At 44.4% G+C, this 12419-nt stretch overlaps 1 protein-coding gene and 1 non-coding gene across 2 annotated transcripts in view; both read left to right on the forward strand.

Moving 5' to 3' along the window:
- The first annotated feature begins 879 nt into the window (after positions 1-879).
- UNC45B (unc-45 myosin chaperone B) overlaps positions 880-12419 on the forward strand; it is a 30725-nt gene continuing 19185 nt past the window's right edge. Inside the window, exons 1-8 of the mRNA XM_023522867.1 lie at positions 880-1018; positions 1296-1463; positions 2040-2076; positions 3185-3360; positions 4693-4782; positions 7400-7567; positions 8113-8281; positions 11535-11705. Coding sequence (XP_023378635.1) covers positions 1296-1463; positions 2040-2076; positions 3185-3360; positions 4693-4782; positions 7400-7567; positions 8113-8281; positions 11535-11705 — 979 coding nt within the window. The 5' untranslated portion in view covers positions 880-1018. The remainder of the gene's footprint in view (positions 1019-1295; positions 1464-2039; positions 2077-3184; positions 3361-4692; positions 4783-7399; positions 7568-8112; positions 8282-11534; positions 11706-12419) is intronic.
- LOC111731286 lies at positions 10548-10666 on the forward strand. Its single transcript, XR_002777057.1, has one exon. It is a non-coding gene; the product is annotated as a 5S ribosomal RNA (ribosomal RNA).

The following is a 12419-nucleotide window of genomic DNA, read 5'->3' on the forward strand; positions in this document are numbered from 1 at the left end:
CCTTGTCCCAGGAAGACCTCCTTCTGATGAGGTAGACTCAGCTTATCCTAGGAGAGTTCCCAGGGGGTACAGTCCTTGGTCTCCAGGAATTCCCAGGCTGACTGAGCTCTTGCCCTAGGAGAAGGTCTGGTGGGGGGTATACAGGACCCATCTTCAGGGAGTTCCCAGTCACATGGGAGAGGAAGACTGAATATACCCATTTGCTACAAATAGGGAGGAACAAGAGAAGACATGCAGATCAAAACAGGACCTACTTACATTAAACTGAGTTAGTAAGTCTACTGGTCTTTCTGAAAAGCAAGGACATTTTCAACAAGTGAATCCCAGAGGGGTAGTAAAATTGTGGCCAACTAGAAAAGGGGAAGGAACTTTCGTCCCTCTTCTTCCCTCTTCTTCCCTCCTCCTCCCTCCAGAAGGGTGTTTCTGGAAGTCTCCAGTTCCTATGGGACCTGGGCAGCTGCTCTGCAGATCTCTAAGACTGTCAGCCCCTCAGCTGTCACTCTGCTCCCAAAATAGCAGTGGTCGGGGAGAGGGAGAAGAGATTGTTTATCTCGGATGGAGGTGGAGTAGGGGCATTATAGCTGTGTCTAGAGAAGGGGTTTTGCTGGGGGTTTCCTGTCCCTTCTGGCTCTTTCTCTCCTTCTTTGGGATATGAGTTTCTGAGCCCCCAGGACTGCCCTGAGTGGGGTGCCAGGGTAGAGGTTAGTCAGCATTTCCACGTGGTACTGACTATCCAGTCTGGGGAGGGGGAGGGCTCTGAGTATCAATGACAGGCTCCAGGGGCACCTGCCCCTGTGGCCAAATATGGTCTGGAGCCACTGGCAGGGGCGATAAAGTCTCCTGGGTGAGAGCAGGGAGGGGCAGACTGAGGCTGGCTGGCTGGGGCTTCACACGGGAGCAGGAGCTCAGAGGAGCAGTGTCACAGGACAGACCAAGAGCATTGTCCTCGTGAGGAAGCGAGCCAGCCCGAGTGTTCCCCGGACAAGAAAGCGAAGGGGGAACGACAAGAACTTTTAAGGTCTGTAGTGAGAGTTCAAGCCTTTGGAGTGGTGGCTTCACTCACCCAGCTGGGAGGAACAAAGAGTGGGGCACAGGGACTCTGAGATCCCTCTCAGCTCAGGCCTTGCTCTGAGCAAATGCTATAATGTTTTTCTGGGTGATGGATTTGGGGGTGCTGGAGGGTGGGTCCCTGCCAGGCAGAACCCTCCCTTCCATCTTGATGAGAGGGGCCCCTAGAGTCTGATCCTGGGCCTGGAGTGAATGGCTGGCCAGTTGGGGCTGCCCTGTCCCAACAGATGGCGGAGGCGGAAGCAGTGCGGCTGAAGGAAGAAGGGAACCGGCATTTCCAGCGCCAGGACTACAAGGCCGCAGCAAAGAGCTACAGCCAGGCCTTGAAGCTGACCAAGGATAAGGCTCTGCTGGCCACACTCTACCGGAACCGAGCAGCCTGTGGCCTGAAAACGGTCTGGGGCAAGGCAGGAGGCTAAGGACCGGGGAGGGGATGCAGGGGTGTGGAAGCAGCCTCCTTGTCCTGATAAGCATCATATGTCCTCTGTCATCTTAGCCCTCTCACCTGAACCCCTCAGGTTGGAGAAGGCTGCCTCCCATTGCTTTCCTGGACCCACTGCCTGACACACTCTCCTAGGAGATAGAAATTCCCCCAGATGGAAACCAGCCTAATGAGAACTGGCATCATGGTGGGGGCTTTTCATATGTTTTTTTCGTGACATACTAATAACAGCCCTATGAGGTAGCTGCTGTTGTCATGCCTGTACTACAGATAAGAATCTCAAGGCTCAGAGGTTCACTAACTTGCCTGAGATCTCCCAGGTAGTTAGTAACAGAGTCTAGATTCAAAGCCGAGTTTGCCTGATGCCGAAACTTGCCTAGTTTTCCATGCCCAGCGAGGGGCTCATGCTCTGGGCCTCTGACAGCTGGCAGCTCCCAGCAAGCCCTCTCCCCTCCCCATGGAGACCCTCTCTAGCTATCTCTGCATTGGGCCCACATTAACTGAATCTCCTTCTCCTTCTCTTTCTCAGGAGAGCTATGTTCAGGCAGCTTCAGATGCCTCGAGAGGTGAGCCATCCTCCTCTGCCCAAGGTCCACACCCCTCAGCGGCCTTGTTTTGTTTAAGAAGCTCTTGACATTTGTGAGGATTATAGATTGTGTAAACACCATCCTAGTCATTGTAGAAGGGGCTTCAGATGTGCCATCTATATGTGAAAAGAGAGCTCCAGAAAAGCTATCCCTAAGTCACATTTTTGCAAATGGAGTTACATGTTAAATTTGTTGGAGCAGCTTCTTTTCTTAAGAGAACGCTTCTAGAAATCTTCATCATCGTAATGACACACACCCCTTTTTTTGTAAAATAGGGTATTCTCATGGGGGATCCCCAGAACCAGGCCTAGCAGCCCAGTCCACTCTGTGGGGACAGGCTTTCTTCTGAGGAAGAGGGAGGCACTAGCCTCTTCCATGGACACTAGGAGAAATAAACATAAAAAAATCAGCATAAGTCAACATTGGCTTAAGTGCATGATCAAAATGGAAAGACTTCTCTTGACTACAGGCCTGTGTTGGGTTTTGATCTGGTTACCATTCTTTTAGGAGAAACAGAGAGCCTGGAATGAGTTCAGAAGGGGTGGGGAGAACCAGTTGGAAAAGGGACTGGAAACACATCCTGTGAAGAGCAGTCAATTTAGCTCAGAGAAGGCAACTCCCAGGAGGGTTGGAGAGCTGTCTTCAAATACCTGAAAGGCTGTCACAAGGAAGAAGGATTGAATTTCATCTCAGGAGTTCCAGGGCTGGACTTGGGATAAAAGGGCAAAGTTACAGAGAGATATATTTCAGGTAGGAAGAGAGAAGGGCTTTCTGAAGGAGCTGCCTGGCTGTCTTGAGGAGGGAGCTCCCACTGCTGCAGGTATGCAAGGATTAGTTAGATGAGAACTTGGCAGGGATTATTATGCAGCAGATTCTGGAGCATCAAGAGTTGGGAGAGATGACCCTTAAGGTCCCTTCCAAACTTGAGACTATGATTTTTGCTCTCTCCCTAATAAAGGGGAGCCTTGGGCCAGATAGTCCACATGGGTGGATAATCTCCAAGGAAGAGCTAGGAGGCAGTGGCAGGGGAAAAAGGAAGGTGGTCTGCAGCCCAGCTCCCTAAGACCTTGCATATCTCCCTCGCCAGCCATCGACATCAACTCCTCGGATATCAAGGCTCTGTATCGGCGATGCCAGGCACTGGAGCACCTGGAGAAGTTGGACCAGGCCTTCAAGGACGTGCAGCGCTGTGCCACCCTTGAGCCACGGAACCAGAACTTCCAGGAGACACTGAGGAGGCTCAATACCAGCATCCAGGAGAAGGTGAACTGGATCCCTTCCCGAAAGCTGTGGCTACCACCCCTCATTCCAGCAGGGACATGTTAAAAGAAGTAGGACTTCAGGGCAGGGCTAGCCATACCTCCACACATTTGGATGGAATGAACACATGGCATAGGCAGGTGCCACAGAACAGCCGGCAAGTACACCTATCTGAGTGACCAGAGATGTTGCGATGCTCGTTTGAGGATGCGAGCCAGCCAAACTAGAACATGGGTCTTTTACATTCCAGATGGAGGCTTTTCCTAAAATATTGCTACTTAGTATGTCTGCAACTCTTTCTTTCTTTTCAGGAGGATAAAGGCAGCATGAGATACCTAGGAACTGGTGGGGCGGGCGGCGGGGGGAGGTATTGCTGCAGGATAGAAGAGAGTCAGGAGCCAGTAGGAACAGAAAATCTTTTCTAGGAAAATGGAGTGGGGTGGGGAGAACTTGGACCAGAGGTGAGGAATCCTGCACCCTAGTCCTGCCTTAGCTACCAGTTTTCTGAGGGACTCCTTGGGGAGTCGGTTTCTCCTCTGTAGGAGCAGGAGGGTAACTGATCACTCAGCCCCTTGTATCAAGACTCCATAACTCCTAAGTGCCTGGGGCAGCCCAGAGTGGGGACACAGCATACTGTCCACAGTGCAGACTCAAGGGCTGAGGATATGCAAACTAAGAAAAATCAGAGGAGGGATGTCAAATGAGAGACCCCCTTCCGCCCTTGAAGGAAATGAGCCCAGGATGAAAATAGGAGGCAGCGTGGACCAGCACAACAAAGTAGTAGAAGGCACAAAAGGGATTAGTGAGATGGAGGATGATGATCAGTTATATCATTTTACGAAAGCTTCAAAGCACTGGGATCATGAAGGATGAGACAGCCAAACATAATAGTTTTAATTTGTGTGAAGAGCTACTTGAAAACTGCTTCAGGTTTCTGATCTTGAAGACATATTTCTGTTTTAGCCCATATTTAAATGTCTAATAGCTAACTGTTTACTAGACTCCAAAATTGAGGTGGTGATCCCTTGACTTCCAAGACTTGTGATGACCAAAAAGCATAACGAATGTAACTAGACCATAAGCTATGTAGGTCAGGGACTTGTTCACCATTTGATCCCTAGCATCTAAGCATCTACAACAGTGTCTGGCATGTGGTAAGTGTTCAATAAACGTTTGTTAAATGAATGAATGAGTGAATGAATGAATGAATGAATGAATAACAATGCAGGGGCCTAAAGTAGATACCCTAATATTTACTGAGATGAACTTTATGTGAAGCCGACTGAAATATGGACTCCTGCCTGCTTCCTTCCCCACTCCCTCCTCCTTCCTCAGCTCCGTGTGCAGTTCTCCACCGACTCGAGGGTTCAGAAGATGTTTGAGATCCTCCTCGACGAAAACAGTGAAGCTGACAAGCTGGAGAAGGTAAGTGCTGGGCAACCAGCCCGCCGGCAGAGGGCGCGCTCCGGACCCGCGGAATAATTGTACTTCCCATTCAGGCCCCGCCCCAGTCTCTGGACAGTTGGGGGAGCAGGAGAGGAAGGGCGTCTCCTTGGAGAACTTGAACAATAACAGGCCAAAGGTTAAGCACTTTAGAAAACAAAGTGAACTCTAAGAAGAGCGGAGTTTAGGGTGAAGCCTATGAGGAGAGTTATGTCACAGGGTTGGATTCTATTTAAATTTTTTGATGTTTTATTCATCATAGATTTATCTTTTTTTGCATTGCATTGATTTTGATATTTTAAGTGTCTCATTTGCCTCACCCCTCGTTTCCACCCTAAGAAACAATGATATGTTAAAAATCATGTTTTATTTCATTACAAAATATTGCAAAAAGTCATTCTGAAATATGAAAATATTTACTCATAATATCATCCTCTTAGTCAAATTTGTTGCATTTTTTCAGTTCTATTTCTGGTCCTTTTTCAGAGGAAAAATTGAACATCTGAATGTTTTACATTTATAAGAACTTAACATAAATTTTTTTTTTTAAAAAAAGGAAATTGACAAACAATACCTGGGAACTTTTGTTAGTTGTATAGTCAGTAAGTCCATATACTCTGCAAATATCTCTTATATCAAACTTTTGTGAGGACTTAAAGAGTTGCTATAGATGAAAGCATTTGAAAAGTACAAAGTCCCTGACTGATAGTGAGGATGATTCTGCTCTTGCTTGCTTTTCTCTAATAGGCCCCTCTCCACCATCCCACTCTCCATCTCTTTGCCAACCTCTTCCTTCCACTTTGGCTTCTTTAGTTTTTCCCCCCTGGGCTCTCAGGTCCTGCTCCCTGATTCGGGGCCTTTTAAGTTTCATGTATCCTCAAGTAGGAAGTCTTTAGGGTAGGAAGACACTTGGGAAGAAGCTTCTAGCTCAACTGCCTAATTTTATAGACAGGAATCTAGGACCCAGAGAAGTGCTATGACGTGCCCAAGTTTACACGGTTAGTAGTAGCAGAATCAGAACTCAAACCTAGGGCTTTCAAGACCCATCTCGTGCTCCCTCTGCCCATTACCTTCCACCTTCCTGAGTGGGAATTCTTGCAACTTCAGATTACCCTGAACAGGTAAACAAACAAACGAAATGCCAAAACCATATTCCAGGAAAATATTTAAAGAAAAATAATTCTCCACTTAAAAGTAGCATAGAGAAGAGGCAAGAAAATTAAAAATGTAAATCAAGCCACAATCAGAGACTGCAATATACTGATCAGCCCTACAGCCAGGCCAGGAGGACACCTTCAGAACAAAGGAAGATTTCTGCTGGGATTGCTAACAGCCCATTCCCAACACACGTGAAGGGGAACCAGGAACCAACGGAGTCATTCCCTATGGCTAAAACCATGGGGAACCTAAGGATTAAAGTCTGGGAATTGCCAGTAAGCCTTTCACTCTACATATTCTTACCTTTTCACTCTACTCTTCCCCTTTCTCACTGTATGTCCGTATTAAAAGGAAATAGGTTAACAAAGTCTTTTCAACTATAACTCACAGATTCTAAAGAATGACATATAAACTGAATTCCATGAACACTCAGGGTCCCTCTCAGTGCCTTTACTTTGTCTCTCACTGTCCCTCTCACTCTGCCTTTGAGAGACCACACTGTCTGTGGAGTGTTAAGCCTCCCTAATAAACTTTTCTTTTGACTCTAACTTTGGCTTGTGTGTTGAATTCTTTCTACACTCTCTGCCAAAGGACCCTCTTCTCTCAATGCAGGGCTTGGTCTCCACTTGAGGAAATTTGCCCTGTCCTGCAACAAAAGCACTTCTGTTAAAACATAAACTGAGGCATATTAAAAATGTTGAGTTTATTTAGGCAAAATCTATTTGAATTGGAAAGTGCCAAAACAGGATGTGGTTAGGGGCACTCCACAGACAAGAACTAAGGGAAACACTTATAGAAAAAAGTTGGAAGCAAAGCAAGGAAATTATTTGATTGGCTATAGCGTAAGCAGTTGCACTATTTGGGAAAGCCTAATTGACTGCGATTGGTTGTTCTTAAGTTTGGACATCTTAACCTTGAGGTATTACAGGCTTAGGGTTTGGTTTGCTTAGGTAGACTGCTAAGGCATTAAAGCCACCTCTATCTAATGGCCTATTTGCTTAATTAATTTGACACTTCTCTACCTATTTTTAGTTCTTATCTGTAAGCATATATATGTGTGTGTGTGAGAGTGTGTGTGTGTGTGTGTGTGTGTGTGTGTGTGTGTGTATATAGTTTTATTTTAACATAAGTGCGATCAAACGGAACCTATGATTCTCATTCTGCTTACCAATGTTTTTTCCAAGTTGCTTGGTAGCCTTTTTATTAATGACTTTAATGACTGCAATATATTTCATCAAGTTGGTCTTGATGCAAGTTACTGTGTTTTTTCTTTGGAATTATGTTCTTGGGCAATGTTTCCAGGAATAAGATTATAGGTCGAAACAGTACTAAAGGTATTTTGAAGACCCAGCCCTTGCACCAGTCCCCATACTCGACCCATGGCCAAGCCTTCAGCAGCCAAACCTTCCTTCAGACCCTCATTGTCTCTTTCCTCCTTTAGGCAGCCAACAACCTCATTGTACTTGGCCGTGAAGAAGCCGGGGCTGAAAGGATCTTCCAGAACAATGGAGTGGCCCTGCTACTGCAGCTTATGGACACTAAGAGGCCTGAGCTGGTGCTGGCTGCAATGCGGACCCTGTCAGGCATGTGCAGCGGCCACCAAGCTAGGGTGAGGACCTGGGTGTGGGGTGTTTACCTATCTGAGGACCTGGAGGGTGACATGTGGGCAGGGTGTGGCTGATGTAAACAGACTCTGATACAAAGTCTAAAGTATCCCCCCCAACTTGGATTGTATGGTCCCGGATTCAACAGAGATTGCTCCTCTGTTTCTACTGTGAGTTGGAAATTGGTCTTGGCAAAGATAAGGTTATTGAAAACTGTTTATAAGAAAGAGCTGAATGAAAAGGCTATGATAGTTTACACTTTTCATGCTAAGTCTTCAAAATCCAGTGTGTGTTTTATAAGTATTGCACATTTACATGTGGATTTGCCACATTGGGAGGTCTCAATGGCTCCATGTGGCCAGTGGCTCTAAACCTCTGGAAAAGAGCATGGCTTGTGTCAAGGGCATTCCCAGACATCAGGCCCCATGAGGCATTGACTCCCTGGGCTTATCTTCCTACTGCATGGGGCGGTTATCTCCCACCCCCTAAACTGCATAGCATCTGGAAGGAGAGAGCAGACAGCTGACTATGGTTCTTGCTGGGGGTCTAGGCCACGGCGATTCTCCACGTAGTCCGGATAGACCGAATCTGTAGCCTCATGGCTGTGGAGAATGAGGAGATGTCTTTGGCTGTCTGCAACCTGCTCCAGGCCATCATTGACTCTCTGGCTGGTGAGGACAAGCGCGAGCATCGAGGGAAGGAGGAGGCCTTGGTTCTAGGTAGGAGATATTCTTTAGTTATGGTTCAAGGGGGTGGGGGCAAGAGAAAGTCAGTTATCACTCCAGACTAGGCATTCCCTGTGTGTGGAGATGGCCTGGTTTTATTTCAATACTAATTTTCTGATCATAAAAGTAACAGATGCATAGCAACATTATGTACAGTAGCTTAAAGGTAGAAGCAATCCAAGTGTCTATCTATGGATGACTGGATAAACAAAATGTGGTACAGTAGGTCCTCGAATAACATCATTTCATGATAACATTGATGAGATGCCATAGGAACTTAACTGTTGCTTATATAAATTAGTGTATGGTAAAACTGGATTTGTTATATATTGTTTCTCTTAAAGTTGTAGAACCTATCGACAACATTAAGGACCTACTGTGTATGTATGTGTACACGCACACATACACACAATGGAATAATATTCAGCCTTAAAAAATTTTGACACATGCTACAACATAGATGAACCCTATATTAAGTGAAGAGATACGTTAAGTGAAATAAGCCAGTCACAAAAAAATAAATAGTCTATGATTCCACTTATATTCAGTTTCTAAAATCACGAAACCCGTAGAAACAGAAAGTGGAATGGTGATTGTCCAGGGCCAGGTGAGGAGGAAATGAGGAGTTATTTAATGGGTATAGAGTTTCAGTTTTGTAAGATGAGATAGTTCTGGGTAGATAGTGGTGGTGGTTGCACAACAGTGTGAGTGTACTTAATACCACTGAACTGTACACTTTAAAATGGTGAAAATGGTAGATTTTATGTATATATATTTTATTACAATTTTAAAGAGTAATAGAGGCTTATTGGAGAAATTTGAAAAAACTTAGATATATATAAAGATGAAAAAACACTAAAAATCTGTAATTATCCCTCTAGCTAACCAATATAATCACTGTCTTTTTTCTATCCATCCATATTGATTTTCTATCCATTAATATAAATATCTATTTAAGAAAATTGGAATTCATGGATAATATTGTGTTTTTTCTTCACAGAACAATCTATTAGTATTGAATATAACTTAATATTCCTTTTTTTAACAGCAGAAAATAAAAATTTTAATATACACACATGGAGAATTTACATAAACATAAAAATTCCTTCATTTAATAGTCAACAAAAAAATTTCTTTCACCTTTAATAATTATTAATTTTACATTTGTTTCATTCCTACATCCATGCACATAAATTCATGCTTCTTCCTGCACATCCAGGTCATAGGCATAATTTTAGAAGTTCCTGCTCTGCCTGGGAGGGTCACAAAGGCAGATTCACTCATAAGAAACTTGGTTTTAAGTAATTTCATTATATCCCATTGTATAGATATATCATAACTTATCAACCAGCTCTATTTTATAAGAGGTTTAGATTGTTTCTAATTGCATGCTAATTGTACAAAACACTTCAGTAGCCGTTCTTTACATAAATCCATGTTTGCATTTGTAATTATTTTCTTGGAACGAATTCTAGCAATGGGAGTATTTGGTCGAAGGCTGTGAACATACCTAATGTTCTTCCTCCAGCTTACTTTCAAATTCCTTTCTGAGAGAGTGCATCAATTTGTACTCTTACCAAGTAATAAGAGTTCCAGTCGCAAATCATTCTTACCAGATTTAAACATTATCATTTTAAAGATATTTTTCTATTCAGTAGGTAAAAATTATCTTGTGTGAATTTTTAAAAATTGCTAATGAGAGCGATCATTTTCTTTATTTTTATTAGCCATTTGGATTTCTTTGTCTTCTAAAGGTTTGTTCATGTTGTTACCTATTTTTTCTATTGAAGTATCAGTGTTTTCTTATTGAGTCATAAGAACTCTTTGTAGATTAATGATATTAACCTTGTAGAGTCCTGGATTCATGATATGGTTTGACTATTGTAATGGTCAACAAGCCACGCTCCTTTTCTGCACTAGACTCATTGAAGGGTCCAAGATGGCCTCATTCATATGGCTGGTGGTTAACTGGAGATACTGGCCAGGGTGCCTTGGTTTTACTCCTTGTGGCCTCTCTAGTAGGCAGCTTGGGTTTCTATGTATTATGATTGCTGGATTCTAAATGGACAAGTTCCCAAAGTGCAAGTGCTTTCTAAGCCTCTAGGTGTGCTATAAGTCACATGACCAACCCAGGCCTGGTGTGAGAGGGGACTCCCCAAGAGTGTAAATGATGAGAGCTATGGTTGGTTTGTTGGAAGCTGCAACTTCCTTGCAAGGTAAGCGAGCTGTTGGACATCTCTGCAAAAAAATTTTATATGTGGTCTATGGCCATGCTACCCTGAACAAGCCCAATCCCATCTGATCTTGGAAGCGAAGCAGGGTCGGGCCTGGTTAGTACTTAGATGGGAGACCACCTAGGAAGACCAGGTGCCGTAGGTGTGAAAAATAAGGGATTGTAAACTGACAAGTTCCTTGCAATCTGTGAAGTCAACCAAAGGTTGCCTAACTTAAAAAAAATTATGTATTGATTTTAAATCTATCTTTTTGCAGCTTCCACCCACTTCTGGTCCCAATCTGCCGTCTGGAGCCTCTCAGAATAAGTTCTGTTATCTCACCCTCATGACATACCTGTATCTGAAAATAAGCTGTCATGTCCACTTGTGTCTTTCCTTATCCAGTTAGACAGCTCCATTCCTTCATCATTTATTTATATGACATGGTTTGGAAAGCCTTCCATTTCTGCCTGCCTGCCTTCAGGCTCCAATCTAGAATGAGAACAAAAATCTCCAAGTCTCAGAGAGGTCATATAGGTCAAAGCAGGAAAAGGGCATCCCAGGCGAAGGACGAAGGGAGCAGGAGGACCTGACACCCCAGGCAAAGGCTTGAATTCGGGGTCCCAGCATGCCTGAATCTCTGGGGAGTAAGGTGTCTGTAAAGAGTATAAATTTCCTTTCTGGAAAACATTTTATTAAATCAGTTTATTAAATACTACTCCCTGGATCCCTGCCAAGTATTGTTTGGAATGAAGAAGTCTCTAAGAACCAGAGCTGTTCAAAGAAGGAATGGGCCGTTGTTGAAGCCAGCGTTCAGAGTAGCTGGAGGACCCCTGGAGGTGTTGTCTAGGGATTCCCCTCCCTTTTTTGGGGGGGTGAGATGGGCAATACTATACATTCTTGAAAATTCCAATATCCAGGAAGCAGTGGATTTGATATTTCCAGAGTCCTTCTAGAAGGCTGTGCCATTCCTGGTCCTATATACCTGAGGCTCTCTAGTCCTCCCTGTTTACCTCTGTCCTCTCCTTCCCCAGACACCAAGAAGGACCTGAAGCAGATCACCAGCCACCTGCTCGACATGCTGGTCAGCAAGAAGGTGTCTGGCCAGGGCAGAGATCAGGCCCTGAACCTGCTCAATAAGAATGTCCCCAGGAAGGACCTCTCCATTCACGACAACTCACGCACCATCTATGTGGTGGATAACGGTGAGCAGATGGGAGGGCCTGGGGCTCGCTCCAGCCTTTCAAGTGAGCACCAGGGTACCTTGCTCTGAGCAGAAAGTGGAAGAGGCATGGCTCTTGTCTGGAAGAAGTCTTCAGTCTCAACTGAAAAACAGTTAACATATTAGGATCCACCACTAGGCTGGTGAAGGTATAGGTCAAGGCTCTGAATTCAGGGCCCGAACACACCCAGAAAATGTCCAAACACACCCAAAAACATCTGGGTGGAGTTTCCTAACAAATGCAGGCAACTATTAAAAAACAAACAGGACTCCACCAACCACAGGATAAAATTCCTGAAGTTTCAAAATACTTCACAGGCCTTCAAGAAGGGCCAAGTGGCATCAAGTGTACTTTATATAAAGCACAGTAACAATATTCTAGCAGATCATCACTAAATTTATCAGCTCCAGGGTATTACCCTTCTCCTAAATCAACTTCTTTAATTGTTCAGAAATTGTACCTGTGGCTTTATAATGCACTACAACAAATTCTCTCACAAGTTTATTGACATTTAGACCATACATTGTTCTGAAAGGTTCAAATCAGCCTTACCACCTTGAAATTTATTTTCTTTTGATATCGCTCTTCCCTTGTTTCGTTTTCACAGATCTCAGCAAAATGCACATTAACAAATTTACTCAAGTATTTAAGCCCCATCCAAACATTTTCCCCGCGCCCGCCCCCCGCCCACCCCCA

The sequence above is a fragment of the Pteropus vampyrus genome, unplaced genomic scaffold (genome assembly GCF_000151845.1).
Source record: "Pteropus vampyrus isolate Shadow unplaced genomic scaffold, Pvam_2.0 Scaffold358, whole genome shotgun sequence".
Lineage (NCBI taxonomy): Eukaryota > Metazoa > Chordata > Mammalia > Chiroptera > Pteropodidae > Pteropus > Pteropus vampyrus.